At 45.4% G+C, this 25,097-nt stretch overlaps 1 protein-coding gene and 1 long non-coding RNA gene across 8 annotated transcripts in view; both read right to left on the bottom strand.

Moving 5' to 3' along the window:
- Positions 1–16,332, bottom strand: part of NOL4 (nucleolar protein 4) — a 203,208-nt gene extending 186,876 nt beyond the window's left edge. For 3 of the 5 annotated variants that reach the window (XM_061448563.1, XM_061448566.1, XM_061448565.1), the window contains exon 1: positions 15,169–16,332. In XM_061448563.1, coding sequence (XP_061304547.1) covers positions 15,169–15,435 — 267 coding nt within the window. In that variant the 5' untranslated portion in view covers positions 15,436–16,332. Of the gene's footprint in view, positions 1–138; positions 292–15,168 lie in introns of those variants that run through there. The other 2 variants (XM_061448564.1, XM_061448567.1) reach the window with 2 other exon arrangements.
- A 6,722-nt stretch (positions 16,333–23,054) lies between these two features.
- The window catches only part of LOC133266873 (uncharacterized), a 64,246-nt gene continuing 62,203 nt past the window's right edge, over positions 23,055–25,097 (bottom strand). For all 3 annotated transcript variants that reach the window (XR_009742544.1, XR_009742546.1, XR_009742545.1), the window contains one exon: positions 23,055–24,842. This is a non-coding gene — a long non-coding RNA (uncharacterized LOC133266873). The remainder of the gene's footprint in view (positions 24,843–25,097) is intronic.

Below are 25,097 nucleotides of genomic sequence, written 5' to 3'. Positions count from 1 at the left end.
CTCTGGCTGCTAGCTGTGCCACCAGTAACCACCACACTGGGCTTGCACAGGGCAGGCCTTGCACTGAAAATACACCGGAGCTACTATTTTACCTCACGTTACCCTCCGCCGCCGTTTCACAGCGACGACGATGCCTACCGGGGCTGCGGGCTCAGGCCGAGTCGCGGCTGCCCGCGGGATGGCGGATCCCGCTCCGCCCCTGCCCACCGCAGCCTTTTCTGAGGAGGGCGGGCGGGCACAGCCCCGCTGCCGGCCCCAAGGGAGCCCGGCCGGGCTGCGGCGGGGAGCTGGGGGAGACGCTATCCGCGAGGGTGCCTCTCTGCACCGCCTGGGCGGCGGCGGCCGCTCAGGTGTTGCTGGAGCGCGTCGCCATGGGAACGGCGCGGCGGGGGGGAGGCCGGCCCCCCCCCCCGTCACGAGTGGGAGTGAGGAGCGGGTGTGTGTGTGTGTGTGTGTGTGTGTGTGTGTGTGTGTGTGTCCCGGAGGTATTCCACTGTTACCATAGGAACCGGCGGGGAGAGGCGATGGCGGCAAAGCCGCACCCTCACCAGCTCCCCCTCCCTCGTGCCCTCAATGCCAGCCCCGGCCCTGAATCAATTCATAGAGCCGCGGCGGCGGAGCCTGCACCGGGTGGGGAGGGAGAGGAATGGACGGGGCGCCCTCCTCGCCCCTCAGGGCACCGCCCGCACCCAGCTGGCGTGGCGGCCCCCCGAGGGGTGTCCCCGGCAGATGGCCCTTCCCCCCCCCCGCCCCGTCCCCGTCAAGGTGCCCCCCGGAGCACCGGCCGGCTCCCCCGGGGCCGCGGGGCGGGGGAACAACAACAAGAAGCCGCGGACTCCGCACGGCGCGGCGGTTGTTTACGGCACCATATGGCTGCAGGGGGAGGGGTGACGGCGGTGTCTGCCGGCTGCAGAACCGCTGCGCTCATTATGTCCCATGGAGTCACGGTCACCGCGGCTCCCGCAGGCAAACGGCTGCCGCTTCCCCGCACCGTCGCCCCGCGGGACGGACGGACACACACACCGGCCGCTCACACAGATTCCTGGGGTACGGCGTGCCCCGGAGCGGAGGGACCCAGAAATTCCCTGGCTTGAGCTCCAGGGAATAAAACCACGGCGGTCTGGCTGCCCTTGTGCGGTCGGTGAGAGAAAGCTCAGCCCCTTCCCCGAGGTCTGTCCCTGTTAAAATCTATGTATATCCTTTGTGTCAAGATGAACTCAATGGATATAGCTCTGCTTCGAATCACAACGCTGCAACGCTTGAAAGGCAAAAAGAAAATACAAAATAAAAATGTCACCGGTATTTTTGGCGGTGTGGTCTGAGATGAGTAACTGACGCGTTTCGGGGCATTTCTGGTTACTGCTGACAGGTACTAGGAGATGGGTTTCGAGTTCTGGGCGTCAAACGCTACAGCCAGATCTACAGCGATTAATGCTATTTTGTTCTTGGGCGAGGCAGTCGTTCCTGTCGGAGTAATCCTCGGTGCGCGGCGCTGATGGACGCCCGCTCCGCACCGCGCGCCCTGCCTCTGGAGAGCTCTTCCCGCTAGGGCAGGGGAAACGCTTTGAAATGGCTCATGTCTTTCCCCTCAGTGATTCATAAGATAGGCGCTGAACCTCTGTATTATTAGAGAGAGAAAATCCGCAGACTACGAGGTCTGATAATAGGCAGCTATACTGCTATCCGTATTACCTTGTAAAATTGAAGTATTGATTTTTCTAAAGCACGGTTTGCTGCTGAGCAGACCAGTCCCACTGCTATTGTAGTCGGTGAGATTTTGCTATTGACTTTAGTGGGAGCAGGATTTTTTCCCTATAAAATGGTCTATTTCACGTTATTATGGTAATCTCATTCAACAATTCTTAAAACCAGCCTTCCTGGCCTTTTGGACATTTAAAAAGATTAATGTACAAATTATTTCAGCTCAACTTACTCATCTCATTTCTGCCCATGTCATGTCCAAAGTTTTGTTTAGATAAATTAGATAGATAACTTATTGCTCCAGATGGTTGTGGGTGGATTGGGCCTAATAGATTCTCCAGTTACATGTTTCTAAGTTTCCTTATTTTGGTTTGTTTCTGGTTTGTTTTGTTTGTTGTGTTGTGGGTTTTTTTTTAATTTACAGAAGCCTACATTTACAAACCCATTTGTAGATCTCCCCTTGTGTGCAGCTTACACTGCAATTGTTTGCTCCCCAAAATAGCATGTCTTCCAAAGAGAAATTAAAAATACTAAAATGCAGCCAGCACAGTGAGTGGTTCACTTCAACTGATGTTACACAAGCGGGCTGATCCTACTGCCCGTAGATAATGTACATTTGAATCTTGGCACCTGCCGTTGGATGGGAATTCAAAATGAGAAACAGCAGGCCTCGAGGTCTGGAAATAAAGGCAACACAAGGAGAAAGAACTGTTCTCTGCCTATTAGTAAATAATCTGCAGCAGCAAAGACAAATGACAAGGATGGAGGAAAATGCATAGTGCTGCAGACATCAAATAGATACTGGGGCTATGGCACAATGGCGAACACATTCAAATTCAACTGTGAGGTGTATCTGGCACCTATATTAATTATTTGCATATCTGTGTAACGATGAGCTTCTTAGTATCTAGCAATATTCTGCTTAGCTACTTTCTGCTATATCATGCTGTGATACTCATTAAATTAAATGTTGCCTAATAAACTCCAATTTGAAATAAATGCTGGGGACTAGACATAGAATTTATTCCAAATTTTGCTGAAATCGAATTTACATGAAACATGCCTCCCCAGACATCACATTTCATCTTCCTCACATTTTTCAGGTAGTCTGAATTGTTAGGTAGTTGGTATCTTAAGGTTGTTCTGTGCCTATAGGTGGCCAACCAGTATGCTTAGCTGCTTAAATACTGGTTTGGAAGATCAACATTAGTTTTATTACCAAACTAACAGGAAGCATCAGCCTTCTTTTACCTGGTTTACTTCATTAGCTTTATTATTATTATTGTTGTGAAAAGTGTAATATGTGGGTTTTGGGCTTATTTTACTTTCCACAGCCTCCACCTCTCCCAAAGCTGACTTTATTGCTTTAGGATGAGCTTGTAGGGAGCTATTAAGCCAAAGTTTGTTTATACTTGATTGGCTTTAACACTTTACTCCATTTATTCTCTCATTTCACTTTTCTTCCACTCTTATTTGAAGCAGAATTACTCTAATATAAATATAGTTCAGAGAGACAGGGAAAAGGAAAAGATCTGAATTCTCCACATAGCAGATGTCCTAATGCAATATCCATTAAAAAAAAAAAAAAAGAATACTTAAAAACAAGCAAACAACCAACCTCCACAGTGTGAGGGTGAGTGTATGTTTAGTTGGGAAGGGGACAGGATGAGAGATGCACTTTTAATTGATTTAAATATATAGAGAGTTTAAAGGACTAAAATCAAGTTTGTTCTCCAGTTTGTTTTTTCTCTCCCTAAACAATCATTTTATAAACATGACTATAGACTTTATTAAACGCTGGTCTAGCACATTGGAATATACTGTGACAAAACAGCAGTTAAAAGTAAATTGTTCTTTACAAATAGAAAAACTTAATATAACCGAATGAGGATTCAGTCATTGCCACCCAGTCAACTGATACCAACTGATCAGGGTGCTGAGTGCACATGGCAGAACCTTTGTGGGTGGACTCCTCCCTTGGGCACTGGCCATTACAAAGCCTAAAGAGTCACCCAAGGACTGCATTATATCTTCAAAACAGGGCCATAATCTTTGTGCCTAAAAAATGATTCATAGACCTTCTATTGTTGCTGTCCCATGAGGGCATTTCATCCAGCGCAATTTAGGATGACAAGACTGGTCCTTCAAAGCCTCCTGTATTTCACTGGCTTGACTCCTTCCAGCTCCCTAGAGCTACATTGTACTTTGCTTATTTGCCTACTTTCAAATTACAGCAAGCATGATAATCCAGATTTTTAATTTTTTTGAAAAATTTTCCTGACTTTAAATTCTTTAACAGTTAAAAAAAAAATCTTGTAATTACCTATAAATTCATTGAAATTCAGTGATGACTATGAGAAAAGACATAGTTCATTAGAATTCCATTAATTAAAGTGTTCTACTTACTAATATTAATAAAATTTGACCTGCTTTTGCCTATTCAGGTGAAATATTTAATGCTTTTTCCTACTTGGGTTTTGAAAGCAGTCACTTTGGTTCAAGTTGGAAATACGAAGTTCAATTAGGAATACAGCTCAAAAAATCTTTTCAGTTACACATTTTTCTCAAAGTCTGACAGATCTTGCCAAATTTGGGCTGATTTGAAAAGAATACTGCTAGAATTTGCTATGCAGAAGGGCAATTAAAGAGGAATAAAGTAGTCTTAATTTTAAGTCTTATTTTTTATTCAGCTCTAGACCTAGGTTTATTTATATGGGTTTACAATTTGTTTCAGTGCAAATTTAACTCATTGAAAGCTCATCATGTGCCCAACTCAACTCTCAGGTACACCAAAACAATGATAACTGGGCCTTGTTCACTGATACAACACAGGATTTGTGTAGGTTCTCTAAAAAATGCAGGGCCAAAGTGCAATGAGTTTACAATGTACTTTTTTTGAAGACGTGCTGGGTTTTGCTGCTGCATCCATACAGATTTATTGTCCAGTCTCCTTGTTGGAGAAGCCCAAATTGAGACAAAAAAGGTAAATACTTGTGGTCTGTCTGAACTACAGGTTTTTGACAGATGCCTGGAATTCGAATATAGCACTCATTAAAAGAGGGCTGGGCTGTTTGCTCATTATGCATGAAATACTTCAGTATTATGGTAACCATGGCTGTGGGGCTTTGCTGAACTCTTAGAATATAAAAAAGATAAAGGTTATCAAAAGAGACTATAAAAAAAAAAAAACAGGCTATGTCTAGATGAAGGAAACAAAGGATGAGTTACATTCCTTTTTCTTTCCCACTGCAGTTCCTTAAGAAATGCAATGGGGCAAGTCATCTAATTATATATATATGGCCACACTTGCTGGTCAGTCTGGTCAATAGCAAGTTCTTCCAAAAACTGTCATCATTTGAATGAGCTGATTTCCTCTCATATCTGTAATTTATTCTTTAATAACACTGCTGGGTTGTTTTTTTTTTCTTCCCACCGTAATAAGTTTGATAATAGTTACAACAAATACACCCCCCAAAAAGCTAGCACAAGGTGACAAAAATACAGAGGTGAAAACAGCACATTGCTTCTCATCATATGTAGGGTAAATCAGAAAATGGAGTCTGTTCATTGCAAATGTTCTGTGTAAATCACACTAATCTTGTGCGCTGGTCCACACAGGATAGTGCTGGAGCTCAAAAACTTGATAGTCTCCTTCCTTCCCCCAGGCTAGTAATACCACTACAGCAACAAGTCACAGAAACAGCTATAGTCAAAACTGACTGAGGAACCATCTAGTCCCAGCTTCCAAAGGAGTATGCAAAAGAAGTTTCACAGCTCAGTAATTATTAAATAAGTAAATAAATCCCTAAACAAAATACAGTGCATACAGGTGAATCGTGCAGTAATGACCACATTATTTTCATCTGCTAGCTTCAGCCAACCTAGGAATGTGTACCTAAAACTTAATAATCTGTTCTCAAAATCTGTTCTCAAGGGCTGAGACCATCAGCAATATTAAAACTCAGTACAAAGGGGAGGGAGATGGGAAGACGCTGGGATTTCACTATGCTCCACGAGTCTTACCTTCTGTGGACTGTATGGGCTGGAACACAACCAACCCTTGTAGATGTTCAATGGAAAAACACCTGGGGAGATGCTGCAAGACACCAGGTAGCAGCACAGTAGCAGTTAAGTGCCATCATCAATGCCCATGCTCCCATGAGCACAGAGCAGGAAGAGCAGGAACGTGACCTTGTCCTCATTTTTGGTTCAGTCAGCAAAGCTGAACTGATGTAGAGCATACCGCATCCTTACAAGAGCTGAAACAACCAGAGTTTCTCTAGGGGCTGCAGTGCAGACTTCCCATTCCCAAAACTACAGGTTATAAAACAATGGCCTAGCTTTGAATTTACCTTTCGACACGGTTGTCAAAAGAGTCCTAGAAGATGCAGCTGGATTAAAAAGGTGGCTGCTGAATTTTCTCTCTCTGCTGGTCATCAGTATTTATACCACACCATTTATCTCAAGACTCATTCTATATTTTGATACGTCTGTTTTCTGCTGTGCGTTTTCTCTCAACGTTCATCTTGCTAGGTGATATAACCATTAAAAATTATTTCTCGTTCTCTTATAAGTATCCCTTTTCTTTAATTAGTTACCTTCGCTGGACCTTTCATCTGTCGTGACCTTTTAGAGATGAGAAAAATACACTAAGCATGTTATTAAAGGCAAGGAAGTACTATTTAATTAACAAGAAGAATAAGTTTTCAATATTATCCTCTATACTTTTCCAAATGCTGTTTTTTGTTACACCTGTCATGGTAATTGAATATAAACTTATTGATTTGTTTGAAAATATTCCTAAATATTTCGAGATGTTATACTAATTCTATACATTTTAAATGTGACTGAAAATCTTGAATTCTTCCTTTCTTTTCAAGAAAGCTAATGTCACAATGGCATAAAGTGTAAATTACCTGGCAATGGTCTGTAGGGAATCCTGCCTGCCATGATTTCTCCTTTTTCCGTTGTTATGATATTTCTATTTTCCCTCCCACTTCTTCTTTGACTAAATTAATTTGCATTCCAACCAGTGTTGAAATCCCTTCATTTGTCTGAGGTTTGAGTGCGTATGTGTATGTATATACACATATTGGACTGCATTTGTATATCTCTCAAACACTTCCTATAATTTCCCAACTCTTCGCCTTTGTCATTAATTTGTCATCATAGCCAAAGTTCCAGCCCTGCTTTAATAAAGTCAATATCAGATTGGTTTAAATTCAGAAGGAAGCCAGAATCAAAGCTTCAGCTGAAAATTGGTTTTAAAAGACTTCTGAACACAACAGGTTAGAAGAACATCATTAAGTCTTAGAAAATCCAGACTAGCTGCACCAACCAGGTACGGTTCATACTGATACCTAACAACTTAAATAATTTTGAATTATTTTATTACTGGTTTATTTTTTCTGATGTTGAAATTTGGTTCAGTAGTCTGTCATTTCTGTGAACTGTTTACCACGTTGTTTTCTCTCTTCCTAATACATTTTTGGCCATTCTCCAGTATCATTGCCATATATAGTTGCAAACGATACATGTTAATATTTTACTTACTTCATTCTTAAATTCTTTAGTGTTCTTAGACCCAGTGATGCACTGCAATTTAACATCAGCTCTTTTTTTCTGCTTCTCTGTTTCTGGCCATTTTTCAGTTTTATCGCCTGAAAAATGTAAACCCAACCCAGGATGGATCTCATCGCCCACCATCCCTTGTCTTTCCTGTCTGCTGAAACCTCTGGCCATACCTTACGCTGTTTTCTTACTGTGTCTAAGCACTCATATGATACTTGCTTGTAACTCATCTTCTGTCAGCTCAGGGTAGTGAGCATTAGTCTATTCACAAGTTTGATCTCCCATATGCCAAAGCAATGCTGCTTTACCCTACAGATCGATCGTCGTTTAGTGGCCACTACTTCAGCTCTGGGTCTGCCTTAAAAGTTTTCTACAAAGTCCATGTGGCACTATTGATAGTGATACGTGTAAGTCCAGAAGCAACAAAGACAGCAATCATAAGACGTACTCATTTAAAAATTGTTGGAGTCATAAGTCATTTAAGTGCAAGTGATCTCACCTCCTAAATGTTCCTAAATACAGTCAAAGTGTTATAGCATCCATCTCTTCTTGTATGAAAGAGTTGGCATGACAAAATTTACAAAACTTTCAAACACACAGACCTTACTGGCAATATAATATATAAAACCTCATATTTCCCAAAGGAGTTTAATTACAGGCTCTCAAGTGAGAAAGGTTGAATGAGTTTCATCCTAGGCTCAAGTAGGTCATTTCATAAAAATTGTCCTTCCAAGTCTATAAGGAATATTTATTTTTGAAAAAAAAACTCTACTTGAGGTTAATTCTAACATAGATCAGATTTATTAAGTAAAATGTTCACTACAGATAGCCCCTTAAGTTGAAGAGTATCCACATACACAACTAAACAGTTCAAAGCCTACAATTCAGTTCCAACAGCTAGCTGCAATCCCTGCAGATGCACATAGTAACTGTCAGTTTTGCAGCTTGCAGAGTTATTGAATAAGCAGTTAGAAGCCTGTACAACTGTCTGTGATAAAGTTGATCATCACTAAGAAAATCCATCTGCATCCGGAAGAATGCTCAATGCCATAACTTGTAGCAAGTCCTTCATGGATACTGGCAATGCCTACCTGGATTTTTTATGTTTATAAACCATTTAAAAATACCTTGCTAGTGGAAATGTAAGATTTTGAGGCTCCTGTATTTATGTAGAACAAAAAGGTAACTTAAGAAAGGAAGGGATCACTTTCACTGCTGCCACAGGACAATGCAAACAACTCTCATGCACCAGCTCATACCTCCTGGGTTTTCTAAAGTCAGAGTCTTCTGGCAAGTTTAAAATGACATATACAAGAGAAAAACATCTTTTACATCCTGCAAAGCTCTACTCATTTTGGAGTCTGTGTTGACCAGAGTCAACCTACTCAACAAAGAACAAGAGACCTTTGTGATGCTTTGTGGTGCACGGGAGGCTGCAGAATCTGGTATGATCCTCTTGGAGGGTGTTTCATGCCATGCTGTCTTGTGATCTTTCTCCATATCTGCTTCCTTTGCTTTGTGCCTCTTTCACCAGCAAACTCTCAACAGGTTTACCCTGCATACAGGGAAAGATCAGGACCCAGACAGCTTCCTTCAGACCAAAGGCAACAGCTGCTTGTTGCCTCCTTTCAACAGCAGACCAAAACTCACGGTTCAGCGTCAGCCAATTTGGATTTATTTCTGTAGCGCAAAATGAAATCTGAATCATGAACTCCCACATTCATCCTGCACTGGCACTAGCCCTCTTCCCCTAGGGGCCTGTGTTCATGATAAGCCCTCTCTGCTTGGAGCCTTTCTGTGCATGTCTGTGTGGCCTCTCTGGATTGTGTCACCTTTCTGTCTAGAGCATTGAACAAGACTATGGTGATGATCCCAGAAGTTAGGGATCTGTACAAAGATAAGAAAAAGTCCCATTATGCTGTACTGATGCCTGTCAGCCCATTTTAGCACTAACCTGCTAGCAAATGCCTGCCTATTTCCCACAGATCACATAGCTGTGTAGCCACAGAAACAACACTCAGTATGTCTAAAGGAAATCAGAGCTGAAGTGTCTGAGCTGGAATCCCTACCATGCTGCATCATGAGTGAATCCAGTGCAGTGTCACTGAGAAGGGGCTGAGGGTAAGTCAGCAAAGAACCGAGTACACTGTCACCTCAATCTTCTCGGCAAAGGTTTGCAGCATCATGAAAATTAAACTGGGAGATTTTATTGTGGATCACTGGAACGATTTGGACTTTTGAGCTACAAGCCTGGCCTTTACCAGGTAATAGCACTGAATCTGTCATCCTGTCTCTCACTACATGTGTGTGTAGATGGGGTGGATACATCCCTAGTATTGTTTGCTAGTGCTGCACTCTATTTAATGTTTCTAAAATAAGATTATCATTTTTGAGCTTTACAGAAGGACCACTTTAAAATGTTCAGGTTTTTTAAATCTGCTGGGTTTGGCTCACGTTTCTTTGTAAAATTCTAGCTCAGCATTGTTACCAAGAAATCTCAGATCCTTCTCTCCCTTTGCCTCTCTCTCACACACGCATGTGGAGTTGGCATCTTACATATGGCCGCTTTAACATTTCTGAATTTCAGGACAGAGTTATTATCTTTATGAACACTTCTCTGAATGCCTGCATTAGGAGTTGCCAACTAAACCAGTTTTGTTCCATCTGCTATGACCATTTTCCAGCACTGCCTGTTTGATTCACCAGCATCCGTCCTTTCCGAGTCCAACGGGAGGTCTGCAAACAGCAGGGCAGAGGCTGCGGGTAACAGGAGGAGATGAAGCTCTCCAGACCTGAGTAGGGGTTAAGAAAAATGTGGTAGGCAGTTAAAATGGGATGGATACAGCAGGGCTCAAGTACTACTTCTGAGCCTGGAAGATGCATTTAACAAGACTGTAAACTCCTGCAGAATTGTATCTTGGGATAAATTATAGCTCACCCTCAGCATCACCTTTCTGTGATACTCACTGCCAGTATGTGTTGGCAGTTCAGTAGGATACGGAGCTACTAATATATATTTCACAAACACTTTTATTCATTTTTTTATACTGATGGATACAAAAATGGGGAGAAATGCAACGAAGCAAAGCTGCATATTTTCAGATTACTATAGAATGGCCTAAAATAATGAACAGTTTAAAACCAAAGATAATTTAAAGCACTGTATTTTGACATACAAGCTGTTTATATTGTGGCGGTTCTTCTCTTGTTCATAAACAAAGTCATTTATATAAAATCAAACGAACCATAAACTCGTATGTCCATCTGCTATTCTTCATCACTAACAGAACAAGAGGTGGGCTGGGATATAGCCTGTTCCATGGAACTGATGGGCCTGTAATTTTAAGCCCTAAATCCTGTAATCAGGTTCAGTAGTACAGCCCTGCACCTGCAGAGAGCCTCTCTGGTCTGCTAACAGCAATCCAAGAGGTACTGGGATCCTGGAGGATCTAAAGATTTAACTAAACTGAATGAAATTTGGTTTCTGAATAAAAGTTCATTCTATGCTTACAGTTGCAAAATGTAAAAGAAGGCACAGGGAAAATCGTACATTAGGCTTGTGATTTCATTAAAGTCAGTGGAGTCATTCCAAATTAATAATGACATAAAAGCAATCTGAACTTGGCCTTTGAGGTCATATTCTATTAGTTTGCTAATACTGTGTAAATTCTATATTTGAGAGGTATCCTGCAGTCATATTGGCCTTTCTTTCTTAAAGGAAAGGTGTGCTTAGATACATTGATAAAGCCTAGGCCATTATTTTATAACTTGTTTATAAATCAGAACAGGTTTTAGGAGCCATGTTTGTGTCTATGGACAACATCAAGCAAGAGAAAGAGAAGTAGTGAAAAGAAATCTGTTTTCAAGTTTCCAATTGATAAACAGTTCCAGTTAAAGAACTATGCTGAAAATACACCAAAGAGAAAAAAATCCTCCATAAAAATCACATATACAGTTAGAAAAGATACCATACTAGAAATATTAGTTCCTCCTTATGGATTGTGAGTACCAACTATTAAGAGTCAATACTGTCAGCCATTTGGCGTGTTTGTTGGCCTAACATGTTTATATAGCATGTCTAGGCTAGGCATAATTTCACTGCTTTCATAAAGCGCAGCTTGGCTTAATGAAAGAAAATGACAGCAGTACGATGACAGCAGTAGGAATCTGAAAAGTTGCAGAAGCAAGATACTCATTGGGTTGCATATAGGAATACCTTACTATGTGTTGTCCCACTCTGAACCTAAAATGGCTGTTTTGCAGGGGATGTTGTTGCCTGGTGACCAAAAGTGCATCTCCTAAGCCACAGAAGGATGTGAACATTCAGAAATTGATTTGTTCCTGTTGCTCTTGAGGAGACCATACCCGTAAAATAGATTAAGCCAGCACATAATCACCTATGCGTTCTCCTTAAGCAGGCATGCTTAAACTTGGTGTCGAAGATAGGCCTGTGATTCTGACCTCCTTACCAACCAAGGAAGGGAAAAACAGAATAATACCTCATGTGCTACTGCCCACAGAATATGAAAGTAGACCAAGCCTTAGCTACTGTGAGGCTGCAAGACACCCCTGCTTCAATTAAGTGTGTGTTGTACATCTAGCCTGTTCCGGTGCAACCTCCCAGTTGCTATCAAGCTCTCTTTCTTTCATTAGAATCAAGTAGTTAATTAGCCCCAGCCTGTCCTCTCTCCTTCTCTCTTTCCCTTTAACGCAGCAGTAATGATGTCTAATTACCAGCAGCAGTGGATTACAGCACCATCAGGAGCAAATCTCTCTGGCTGACAGCAAAGCTGAGCAGCAAATCTTAAAGCTTCAAGGAGAGAATAATTCCTAACGAAGCATTTGAATATTTGCTTATTTTTGACCAGCTTGTGAGTGTATAGTCCAACTTGTAATTTCATCCATCCTGTTACTGCAGAGGGAGTGCTGCCAGCAGTGATTAATTTTAAATTGGAATTACTTTTACCTGTGGTGAGATCAAGTGGGAGGGACAAGAGGGAGAGGATGAGGGGGAGATTCACAGTTTGGGGATCTGTTACTGTTTGTGGCTCTTTCTGTGGACTGGACAAGCTCAAATGTATGGGATAACAACAGATTTAAAAAACAGAACCAAACCAACAATCAACAACAAACAAAACAGTGGGGATGTTTCTAAATGGTCATAAATTAATAAACTCTTAAATAATTAGCAAGAATTAAAGAAACAAGAGAATGGGCTTTTAAGGCTTACCAACAATTACTGTCTGATGAAAATCCAGTCTTTACCCCTCTAATTTATCATTCCTGGCTGGGTAAAATCCCAGGCCTCTTGAAGTCAATAGGAGCTTTGCAACTGGTTTTCTCCAGGCCAAGGGCTGCATCCCTGTTCTCTCAAATGGGCTGTTTCTGCACCTTTGCTGCCTGGCAGGCATTGCCCCTGCCCTGGCAATAGCTCATGCAAACCATTGTACACCCTATGGGTGTACTTACTCTTCTGCCTTTTGTGATGGGATGGTGACCCCAGATTCATGGGTTTAAGAGGGGAGCAGCATTTGTTTCTCAGAGCTGACTGTTGTATAAGAGTGCTGACTATTGCCTTTTCTCATTTACGCTGGACAGCAGATTCATGTTGGCTAGTGGGAGGAAATGTTACCTGCATGCAAGAGTTTTTCTGAAAGGGTTTATGTGTCATTGTTCAAATAATGCACACATATTCAGGAACTGCACACAGCTAGGTCATGCTAACTTTCCTTTCTTGATTTTATTTGATTTATCCTAATAAAATCAGGATGCCTGCTTGGTTGCTTAAGCTACATAAAGACAGTTACTTCCACATGAATATAAATACACATATAGGGACATACAGAGACTTTCACAACTGAAGGTGTGATTCCCCCAAATGAACAAAGGTAAGACCAGCCAGGTGCTCGACCTCTGACTGAAATGTCTGAAGGAAAAGAAACAAACACACAAAACAAAACAAAACAAACAGAAAAAAACAAGAAGAATTTTGCTTATCTGAAAATAAAATAGAAGAGGGGATGCAAGGTGGGACTCGAGGCTTTCATGGCCTGGAAAAGGTGAGAGAAAACAGACAAGCTGATCTTCATGGAGTCTTGTGTTTCAGAGGCCAGGAGCAGTACTTAATTTTTAAATTCCATCATGTAAAATATAGTTTATTCTTTTTATTTAGTAGCGTAGTCAATGTAAATTTTAAAAATGCTCATTTTGTTGCAGTATTGAACTTGCAGTGAAGGGGATAGTCTCAGGAATAGATGATCTTGCCTACTGGCTCTGCAAAATTATTATTTCAGTAAGCAGAATAGATATTTAAAAATACCGACCTCACTGGAGACTTCTGCTTTAGACAACCTTTTTGTTATAAATTGCATCTACAGTACCCTCTGGGGTCAGATATTAGCAATCAGTCATCTGATGATAGAACAGAGATCTGCCAAATCACCTGAATCTATAGGCAGACCTAGAACGCTTTGGTGAGTAAAACCCATAGAGAGGGACAAACTGCGTCCAAAGCTTCTCTTTCACTTTCAATCTTCCTATTTGTCAACTCCTTTAAAATTAATTTCCCACCTCTGCCTCCTCGCAGCCGTGACGGCGCTGATGACAAGGGGGGCAAATACAAGCCGGCCCCTGGGAATGCCCAGGTTTATGACTTCAGCGAGGCAGAGAGAGGCAGATTTCCCCGGCAGCCTACGTCACAACCCAGCCCAGAATACTTTCCAAGAAGCCCCTTTTGCTGCACCACCGGGCGATCCTCCCGTTAGGTCAGAATGAACTGCCACTCCGTAATAAAAAAATGAAAGATAGGACTGAAAAATAAGAGAGAATATTCCTCATCCAAGCCCAATGCCCAGGCAGGAATATTCTTAATTGCGGGGTTTCCTCTCTGAGCTCCCCCTCCCCACCCGCCCCGAGCACAGACAAAAGAGGCTTAGCTTGCATGACCCAGAGCACAAGAAGTAAGAATAATGATACATTAAGAGAGTTCAGTAGGCAAAACCTACTTGCAGCCGACAGTCCCCATCTTCTTACACACGCAACGGGTCTGCCGCTGCTGCCGGCACCCGGCTGAACAGCTCCTCGGCTGTCAGCCCCGCGGCCAGCTCGGCAGCTCTGGCGCCTGCCGGGGGATGCCACGCTACCCTTAACATTGAGTTTTAAACCTTCCGGGCTGCGAGACTCCGTGCGACCTCCGCGAGAGTCACCCAACCCACCCTCCCTCCGGTCCTGCGGAACCCTTTCTCCCTTTGTTGAGCATCCTTCTCCTTCCGCCTCTCCCCCCCCCCCCCCCCCCCCCAACCCCCAATCCGCCGCCGGTACTCTCGCAGCCGGCGCTTCGCAGCCAGGCAGGCACGGTAGCGGCGGCTCAAGAGCTGCGAGCTAACAATAAAGGAAAATGGGGGGGGGAAAGGAGAAATATACTGATATCCCGGGGAAACACACACACACACACACCCAAAATCGCCGCCCGGTGCCCCGCTTGGCTCCGCGCCAGGCAGGCTACCCCCGGGCGCTTCCAACCGGCCCCGCCGGCGGCGGGGGGCTGCTGCCCGGGGCGGCGGGGCCCGGCACAATGGCCGGAGCGGCGGCAGGGGGACAATAGCCCACCCCAAACCCGGCACGGCGGCCCGAGGGGACGGGGGGAGAACGGGGAGGACGAGGAGGAGAACGACACGGCCCCGGCTGGGTGTGTTGTGCGCACGATCGCTTTAAATAAAAGGGCCCCACAAAGAGCCCGGCGGTGTATAATGTGACAGGCAAACGCAACATGGTGATGATGACTTGGGGGAAGAGGGAGGAAGGAGCCAACTGTGGCGGCGGCTCCCCCCGTGCCTCTCGCTCCCGGAGCGGGCTGCAGCGGCCGACATAGAACAAGGAAGACAATTCTCTACTAACCGTGGTTTTGACTGGCACGTACAGCACTTGCTTCCCTCCTCCAGCACCACCACTGACCTCGTCCGAGTTGCCGAGCTGGAAGCCTTTAGATTTGACCCAGAATTTGAATTTGGCATTATCCGTGGAGCTCGACTCGGAGCCGTTCAGGAGCTGGACGATCCGGTCGTATTTTTTACGGGTCACTGTCTTGGTTTTTCCTGAGTCCCCGTAAGTCCTGAGACACCAGTCTTGAAACTGGCGGTACATGTCCCGGTCGCTGCTCTCCATAATCTCCTAGTACACACACGCACACATGCACACGCCGGGGCGCACACACTCACACACACGGACGGACACACGGACACACACAGGCGCGCACACGCCGCCCGCTGCGGGCCGGGGTGCGGGGTGCGGGATGATGCGGGATGCGGGGCCGGGCCGCCCCGCCGCACTTTGCACCTGTTCACCCAGCGCTCATGAAAAATGCATCCACCTCCGAGCCGGAGTGAGGGAGGTCCCGGTGCAGGCAGATCCCAGCGGATTTTTTGTTGTTGTTGTGGTGGTGGTTGGGGGGGGGGGGGGGGGGAACCGACCGGGAGGGGGATGGGTGAGGGGGGGCAGCAATCAATTCAATAGTGTAGCAATGTTCTCCTTCATTATGATTATGATTATTTTCACAGGAGGCAAACGGGGTCTGGTGGAGGCTCCTCTTATCCTTCCACTGTACGTGATCAGTCTCTAATAATTGTGCAAGGCAGGACTATCCCACTGGCTCCAGCAGCGTCTTACCCGGAGAGGGTTCGGGTGGATAAATAATTAAAATCCTATCCCTCGGCTTAGCGAAGAGACAAAAAAAAGAAGAAAATACCGACTAGTATCCGTCTTTTCCATACATCAGCTGCACACGGATTCACCCTGGATAGTGCAGGTGGAGGAGGGGGGGGAAAGAAGAAGAAAAAAGAGCCCACCCTCCTCCGCCCCGGCTGCCTTCTGGAAAGGCTCTTTCTGTCTCTGTCCTGGCGGGCTGTGCCTCTCCCTGAGGCCGCCTGGTCGCGCAGGATGGAGGAACCACTGAAGGGCAAGCTGGGCTCTCTGCTCCCCCTTTATTCCAGGGCTGGGCGGCTTGGCTTTAGAGATCCCCGCTCCGGGCATGAAGGTACTGGAAAGAAAGAAAGTTCTTACCTGCTATTTTCTAAGCTTAATACATCCGATCCGCGTTTTAAATACATATTTTAAAATTAAAAATAGTAAGAAAAAAAAAGATATCAATGGTCTGTGAGCTTTTCACTTCCTGACATTGAGTCCCACCGTGAATTTTCAGATGCCCTTGTAAGAATTTTCCTCTATTTATTTATGTGGCAATCCCAGCAGATGGAGGGGAGAAAAAGGAAAATATAAAAGCCAGACCAGAGATACACGAGGAGCTAGACTCGGATATTGGACCAGAGGAGGGAAAGATCAGTCCCAGGAGGATGTTGGTAAAGGAAAGGAGGCGGCTCTCGGCTCCTCTGCCAGTGTAATGATGGTGCTCACACATGTAGGACTCCTCGGGCATCCGCGGGGTATCCTTTGGTCTCTGGGCTAAACTGGCTACAAGGCATTCAAGTAAGTTTGCGTGCGGATGCTGAGCAAAGCCCCTTTTTATAAAGGGGGGAGCAGAAGAAGATAAAATGAAGCAGTCTGGATTTCCCCCCTCCCTTTGCCACAGTTCCAGTTCACGCCGGAGATTTCCGCGCTCTCCCCCGCCGCGCCGAGCAGGACACCCCCTCCGCGGGGGGAAGGCTCCGCCGCGGCTCTTCCTCTCGTCGGCTCTTCGCGGCCGCACCCGCCCGCGCCTCCGCCATCCAGCGCCCGGCTCCGCGCCCCCGCCCGCAGCCGGCACCTCTGCGGCTGGGGCACGCGTCCGACCCGGGCCCGACCGGCGGTGGCCGCCGCTCCGCTCGGCTCCGCTCGGCTGCGCCGCTCCCCGCGCTGCGCTCCGCGGCGGGCTGGCGGCGGCGCACCGGGCCGGGCCCAGCGCCGCTCCGCGCCCCCCCCCGCGCCCTGATTGGCCGCCGGGACAAAAGTTTCTGTGGCGACGGCGGCGCTGCGCGGTGACGGGCAGCGCTGTCCCATGTCGGGATGGCGCGCGCGGCGCACCCGCCTCCGCGGGAGCGGAGGGGCGCGGAGCCAGCCGCGGGCCGCGGGAAGGGGGGGGGAAGAGGCAAGGGCAGCGTTTCCATGGCGATGGCTCCGGGCGCAGCCCCCCCCCCCCCCCCCCCCCCCTCCCGTGCGCAGACTGAGCGAGCGGATCAGCTGACACATCATTAGCTTAGGACCTAATTATTGCTTATTGGAGCAAGAAACGCGCTCAGGGCCGCGGCGGGGGGCTGGGGGCCTCCGTGCCCCACGGCGGACTTTCCCCCTCACCCCGGTCCGGTTGCCCATCCCGCGAACCGGGGGAGGAGCGGCGGCCCCGCGCACTGTGCTCCGCACCGGCCGGTGGGGACACGTGGCTGCCGCCGGGCCGGGCTTCCCTTTGGAAACGGAGAACGAAGCTGCCTCCCCGCGGCCCGGGCCCCGCTCGGCAGAGCGGAGGGGCCGCACTCCCCTCGGGCACCCGCTGCTCCCATCCCCAGCGCATGTCCGGCCGCCTTCGGGACCCTCCGCGCAGTCCGGCTCCTCGGCGCGCAGCCGCGCGTTGAAGCCCCGCGGGAGGGCGGGGGCTCGGCGGCCGGAGCGGCAGCATCATCGCATCCCGGGCTGCGGCGGGCACCGCACCGTGGGTCCTCGCAGCAAGCGGCCGCCTCCGGGCTCGGTCAGCGTTTGTGCGGCTGCTGCGTGGAGGGGGAGGCCAAAACCGAAGGGCATCCCGGCACATGCCCGTTTGTCATCAGTGGCTCTGAAAGGAAAGGGGCCATGGGGTGCCCTAGGCGTTCCCTCGGTGTCCTCTGCAGAAATGCTGCCTGTGCCTGGGTTTCCAGACACTCGGGGCTTGGAAGGACTTAGTGCAAAGGCAGCGGTGGATTTTTTCTGCACAGGCCTGGGCAGTGAGGAGTATCCTCCGCTTTCACCATCTTGCACCCCACAGGAAAAGGCTCCCATGGGCTTGCAGTTGCCAGCAGAACTGTTAACACTTAGCCGGGATTTCTAATGCAAAAAGTGAAAGTGCTAAGAGAGCAAGGAGCAGGTCTTCCTCCTGCACCACAGCCAGCCCATGATGGGCCAGCCCTATGCATGGGCACCTCAACACGGTCTCCATCTTCCCTCCAGACCCAAGCTGCAGGCGCTGTCACCTCTCTTCTCCTTTCATCTCTTTTCCTTTCTCCTCCCAGTCCTGTGTTTGCTTTTCTGCTTTCTGTCTAGAAACACAGCTGCAGACACAGGCAAAGCCGGGAGAAGGCTGTTGTTTAAAAGCAGCGCACTAAGGGGATGTTTGTGTTGCCAAACCTTTCCTGGCATCTGTAAAATCTAAGAGGACAAGCTGGCACAATGGGTGGAGAAAAGCAGGACTTAAGAGATAACCCAAGGAGGCCTGAGAGTTTTTGTTGGCCGCAGGGCCCATAAATTATCTTGGCAGCCCCATTTTAGTGTTAGAGGAGCGCGGGACTCCCGTCCATCACAGGATCCAGAGGAGAGGCGGTAACAAAGGAACTGCTGTGCAGAAGGGGAGCGAGGGGAACCTCGCTGAACCCTCACCCAGCAGGCTGTGTGAGATGTAACACTGCTTTAATGTGCTGTTATATCTACATTTAGAAAAAGGGTCGTAACACAGATTGGGCTGTGCTGCTAAACAAGCCTGTCAGATAATTGTTCTCAAACCCAGCTCCTGCTGAGGGTCTCGGTAACTTCCGAATCACACTGATACTGTGCTGTGCCTGAATCCAAACTAAGCTCTCGAAGCAAGGGGGTAAAGGAAGATGTGAGGTAGCCAGGGGTGGTGATCCAGGCAGTTAGGGCATAGATAAGTGAAATGCTTGAAATAAGTAGGAGTGCTTTAGTATATCAGAAAATAATTTCGTAGCGGGGAGTATTGCTTTGGATCATATGAGCCATATGCCTTCTCAGCAGAGACAAATTCCTAAATTCGGTCCAGTTTGGACCATGCTTTAAAACCCCCCAGAAATATTCATTATGTTTTCAAACTGTTTAATGACAGGAGAGAGAGAAGAAAAAAAAAACAGACGAAAACCAACTGTGGTGTGGAGTGGGGATGGAGATCAGAAACCAACATAATATCTAACACAACTGGCTTTGTTTCATTGTTTTACAGTTAGGGGTTTTGATTCACATTGGTGGAAGGTACGGATGCTTTACTACTGCTTCCATTAATCCCTTGGCTAGAAGTCTTAGAGGCAATGGACCAGCACAAGATGCAGAAACTATGCTTATCATAAAAAACATGATCTAAATAAGGTAAATTGCATGGCCCATGACTTCACTTTTATATTGATATACATTGTGGAGTATATTTGCATAACCTATACTTATTACATTGTCTGTAGCAATTTCAGCAGAATTGCCATGGTGAGTTTAGAATGCAGATTTTTAGTCTCCAATTTTCCAATCACCTGAGATTTAAATCATTGGAGACTATGAAATTGTCCTTTATAGTTAAATAAAGAAAATTATGTGAGGTTGGGTTCACTGCTCTGGCTTTTTGGTATCAGAATTAACAGGGTTTAATAACACAGAATCTCCTTGGAAGGAAAAGGGCTTGCACAGACCCTCCTCCTGTCAAGACTTCTAGTGACACCTCATTGCTCAGCTGAACTGGTGGAACTCCCTTAGCATCCTTGGAAAGAGGGGCTGTGCCGGTCCTTCGATGTCGTGGGCTGAGGCTCTTCTGCATTCTGCAGAACTTGTCTGCCTTCATCAAAAAATGAAAGATCCTGTCCTCTGATCTGGAGACAGCCTTCCTACGGCAACTCTGTGCTTCACTGGATTGTTTGCTCTGCAGCCAGCCCAAAACAATACAACACCAACAGATGTGTGAACTTTTACATTCAGTTGTAATGAAGTGTTAGGTGCAAAACAGAGTTTTGGCGATTTTAAATTGCCTCATGTGCATCAGGCTGTGAAAGAGGTTTAAAATAAATCATGAATAAGTTATAAATATTGTATTTTTGGAATTATGTGCCCTAACAAGTCCACTGGCAACAGAAAGTGGTGTCTCAGGCAAAATCATAGAACCATAGAGTAGTTTGGGTTGGAAGAGACATGAATGATCATCCAGTTCCAACCCCCTGCCATGGGTAGGGACACCTTCCACTAGACCGCATTGCTCAAAGTCCCATCTGTCCTGGCCTTGAACACTGCCAGGGATGGGGCAGCCACAGTTTCTCTGGGCAACCTGTGCCAGTGTCTCACCACCTTCATAGTGAAGATTTTTTTCCTAATGTCTATTGTCTCCCCTCTGTCAGGTTAAAGCCATTCCCTCTTGTCCCGTCACTAACAGGCCCTTGTAAAAAGCCCCTCTCCAGCTCTCTTGTATGCCCCCTTTAGGTACTGAAAGGCTGCTTTAAGTCTCTCCTGAGCCTTCTCAGGGCTGAACAAGCCCAACTGTCTTCCATTAAAGTTATCAATGTTTCTAGATGAAATTGCAGTGTTTGGTGATGTAGCACTGAGTCCATAGAAAAAAAATGAGAAGAAACAGGCAAGTTTTTGAAACTTGCTGGAAAAAATAGAGAGAGGGCTTTTGCCTGAAATCTATCATCCAACCTCTGCTTAAGAGGCGTATTTAGAAAACATGCACCGCATTTCAGCACAGTGCTTGCATCAGAGGATAGTTAAGGGTAGCCTTTGAAGGTAAGAATTTTCAGTCTTTGGGGTTTTTTTGTTCACCAGCATAGTTAATTATTTTGACACTTCTAACTTGTCCTTGTCCATGAGTTATGATGGAAAGTGTGCTTTATGTGCAGACAGGAAATCATCCTTGCTGTACTCAAAGAAGATGCACTGAGGAATAAAGAAACCGCAACTCCAAATGGCTTACTTTAAACTCTGTATCTACTAGCACTTTTCCTCTCTTCTGAAGAGAATTTCAGTGGAAGTCTCTTGTCACGTCCTTTACAGCCCAGTGATGGCAGCACCAATGCGCATTGCCAGCCTTAACGCCTGTGGAGGCCAAAGTCAGCGTTCACACACTGCACGGGCTTGTCTGCACTGTGTTCCTTTGGTCTTGGGTATGTGACAAAATCACCTGAGTGGTTGGATAGTCAGCACCCTGTTGCATTTGGGGAGGTAGGAATCTGCTGCGACACAGCTTCCAGGAGGAGGAAATAGTCACTGTTACACCTACCAACATTTCTGGCAAAGGACCACTCTAGGAAGTTGTTCTTAATGATCACTCCAAGGTGTTTGCTGCTTAGAAGGTCAGAAACTAGAGCAGTGGATACTTGATGGTACTCAAGGATGAAAACTGCAAGCAAATGAATGCCTCCTGGGTTTTGATTTATCTACTGAGTGAGCTGTCATGAAGCAAAGCCTAAACTATTAATTATTGTTTAATATAAATGCTTCCTACATATTCTCTATTGTTTATGATTCCAGTTTTTTCTCTACGTTTTTTTTTTCAATACGTTTCAATCAGTTACTGCTGAGTTTGGAAAAGTAAGAGGGGACAGACCAAGGCAATGACTCAGAGATGGATTAGAAAAGCATATTAGATTGCTAAATCTTGTGGGGAAAAGAGCCTGTTATGTTCTTCTAGAAAGAGGAGAATGGTGCAGTGATTCTGGTTAGGATCTTTTCACATAGAGTGATGTTGATGATGCTGATGAGAATAATATTGGGATATATTCCATCTTTGCCTTCTGATCATCTTGTTTATAGACATTTTGGAATCTCTTATGGAAAATACTTAAACTCACTTTCCCTTCCTGCAGTTAGAAAAATTCAGATTCTGCTTCATTCTACAGAGCTGCTTTGCTTTAAGTAGCAGTTCTGCAAAACATAACTTCACATATTTCTTTTACTGCATGCTTTATTACTGAGAATATTTGCATGAAACCAGGGTCTTTGTTTAAAAAGTTCCTGCTTCTTATTCATCACAGCTCGTTGGTTTGGAAGCAGTTATGGTACCCTCTACAGAAAGCTCCGCTCCCTTCAAGGCAGGAAAATATAAGTAGGAATAGACAAACTTTTGAGAATCTGAGTACTTGTTTTCATGCAAATGTCCTCATTTACGTAGTAATAAAGAAAGGAAAAGTGAATAGATATCTGACATATGGTGGAAAAAAAGAATGTTTCAAATGTGTTAAGGTTTGTATATGGGCATTGAATGTTTTTTAACATTATAATGATTCCTTACCTTCAACTTTGCTTGCTTTTATCCTAACAGAGAAGGTGTGCACAAAGGATTTCTGGTTTTCATGTAGGATGTTTTATTCTTTCTACAGGTAAAGTATCTTTCTCAGCTAGAGCAACTCTAATACAAACTAGCTACTGGGATATCACCCAGTGCGTTGTCTAAACCAAGCCAGGACTAATAAGGCAGCACTGAAAATGCTAGCTGCCTATCTCTGTTAGCGTTCTTAATGTTACTGCCATGGAGGAAGATGTGATAATTGGAAATTTTTCCGGAAAGTTCCAGGTACAGCTCTATAGCCATCATGTCAGGCACTACTAGACAAAGCCAACAGTGGAGAGGAGTGTGGTTAAGCTGCTGGCACTGTCCTTCTTACAGCAGGGGGAAACTGTGGAGGAAGAAGAAAAGAAGAGGGAGGGTTATTCAATCTGAAATGCATGTCAAAATACATCATTAATCTCTCCCTGGCATAAAATACCATTGAAATTTTACCTTTGCATCTGATGTAAAATCCAAATTTTACTTTTGTATCAGAAGCATGGGGTCCTCCTAGCACTTCATGACATTATAGAGATTTGCTAGCTAGGGACCAAAACAGAAGAAATGAGTGTCACCTCTCATTGCAAGTATTATTTGCTTCACTATTTAGTGGGTTTCAGCTCCTTAACCGCCTTGACCTTGCTTCGCAGGTGAAATTTGCTCAAAGTACTTCCCAAATTTTTGCCACTGTGGTTTTACTACAAGCTAGCCATGATCTTTTAATGCAAACATCGTGCACATGTTGTGGTTATATGTGTAGGGTCCCAGAATGGTCATTAAGAAAGAGCCCTTTCAGAAGCTGTCATTACCGGTCGCATTTGACTTGGTAACATTCATTTGCCATTTCAATGTCCTGAATTAAGTTTCAAAACACTGAGTCAGGGCCATTGGCATCAAATTTAAGCATCAGAACAGTATAAATAGTATCTGCCCTCATGGGACTTTTCCCTGCTCCCCAAATGCAGCTTATCTGTTGCACACTCCTAATGCTGGTCTGTGTTCCTGTTAAACAACTGAATAAGTTTTACTCAGTATAACTCCACTCCAAACGATAGCAACAAAAGAAAGATCATCAATTCCAAAAAGTGAACACAATCAACCAAACTGATCAAATGAAAAGAATTCTGGGAACAACTGTGGGTTTATAAACAGAAGTGGGGTGCAGAGCTCCATGAATTTACAGTTGTAAAATTGGTTCAGAGATGAGAAGCTGTTTGGGTTTGGTTTGTAGGGTTCTTCTGCCTGGTTCAGATGTTTGGTTTGCTGGTCTGCTGTTCTCTGTGTGCTCTGCCTGACTGAGTTATCCCTCACCCCTCAGGAGTGAGGAGAGAACCCCTTACCAAGGAAGGTTCCTGCTACCTGTATGGCTCAGGACACTGCTGCTAATCAATTAAGTAGAGAATTTCCAAGCATGTGTAGAGAATGACCAGCATAGGGAGCTGGAGATAGTTGCTATTGTGTCCTGCAGGTCTCCCAGCTTAACAATACAGGCCTGAAGACCTCACAGGTCCCACCTACTCTAAGTAATCAAGTGTACAGAACACATATTCCATATTTCCCCCATGCTCTAGGGCTCTCCCAAGCCTTTATGTCAACCTGGAAATGGGCAGAAAGAGACAAAAATCTGCAATAGTTTGCAACAACAGGAAAACAGTTGTGACACACTGATTTCTGACCAGCTGTGTCCTACCGCAAGCAGTGCAGCAAGGAGACACTAAGTGTGAAAGATAACAGCACTCAGGAATAAAACAAGGAATGAGTGCAGGACTGCCCCTTTGTGCTCTGTCTCTGGAGATCTGCCAGAATCATAGCACTTAGCTATACCAAGACCTTGCAGGTTATTTGCTGTTAGAAGCAGGTTTATTTAGACCTCAGTATGCCTGTGTGTTTCCTTAACCCCATGTTCCTGTTACTCAGAACAAAAGCCACAGTCAAGAGTCCTATGACAGTGAAGTTTTAGATGGCAGTAAACATCATCATGACCACTCTGCCCTCTGGTACAGCCCTTCACTTTGAGCTGAGATACGGAAAGAAATGTAGAGATGGAGCATGAGGCAGCAAAAATTCCTGTTTTGTTTCAGGAGTGGCATTTCTCCATCTGCTGTCCCCAGCCATTTAATGACCACTCTCTGGTATATAAAGTAATGCAAAAATGGCTTTAACAAAAATGATTTTGGTGCCTTATCTTTTGGATGCTTACAAGTCTCCAAGGTGCCTCTGAAGCTTGTCCATTGCTGCTAAAACCTGAAGGATTCACCTGAATCAGCATATTCTCTCTTTGATTTCGCTCTTCCCCAAAGGAAAAGACCATCTGAAGAAAACATCCCATTGGGTAATGCTTCAAGGCTCAATAGTGACAGCGGTATGCCTGAAATGTGAAAGATAGAGTGAATATTTGTATTTATGACCACTAGCCTAAAGAGAACAATGCTGCCTTAGCAAAGTCCTCACTCTGTTTAACACATACTGAATTTTGCAGTGTTAAGCTCTATATATCTTCATTTATTTCCAACTGAACCTTGCGTAAAGGTTCTTATGAAAGAAAGTAAAACTGGAGCTCCTTGTACTTCCTACAGCCATGCTTTTGAACCAGAGGTGTACTTTGTTTTCTGAAATAGGTATC

The sequence above is a fragment of the Pezoporus flaviventris genome, unplaced genomic scaffold (assembly GCF_033815535.1).
Source record: "Pezoporus flaviventris isolate CSIRO_AGI_PZ_B2104156 unplaced genomic scaffold, CSIRO_AGI_Pfla_v1 ptg000007l, whole genome shotgun sequence".
NCBI classification, from domain to species: domain Eukaryota; kingdom Metazoa; phylum Chordata; class Aves; order Psittaciformes; family Psittacidae; genus Pezoporus; species Pezoporus flaviventris.
This window is presented reverse-complemented; position numbering and strand designations above follow the sequence as displayed.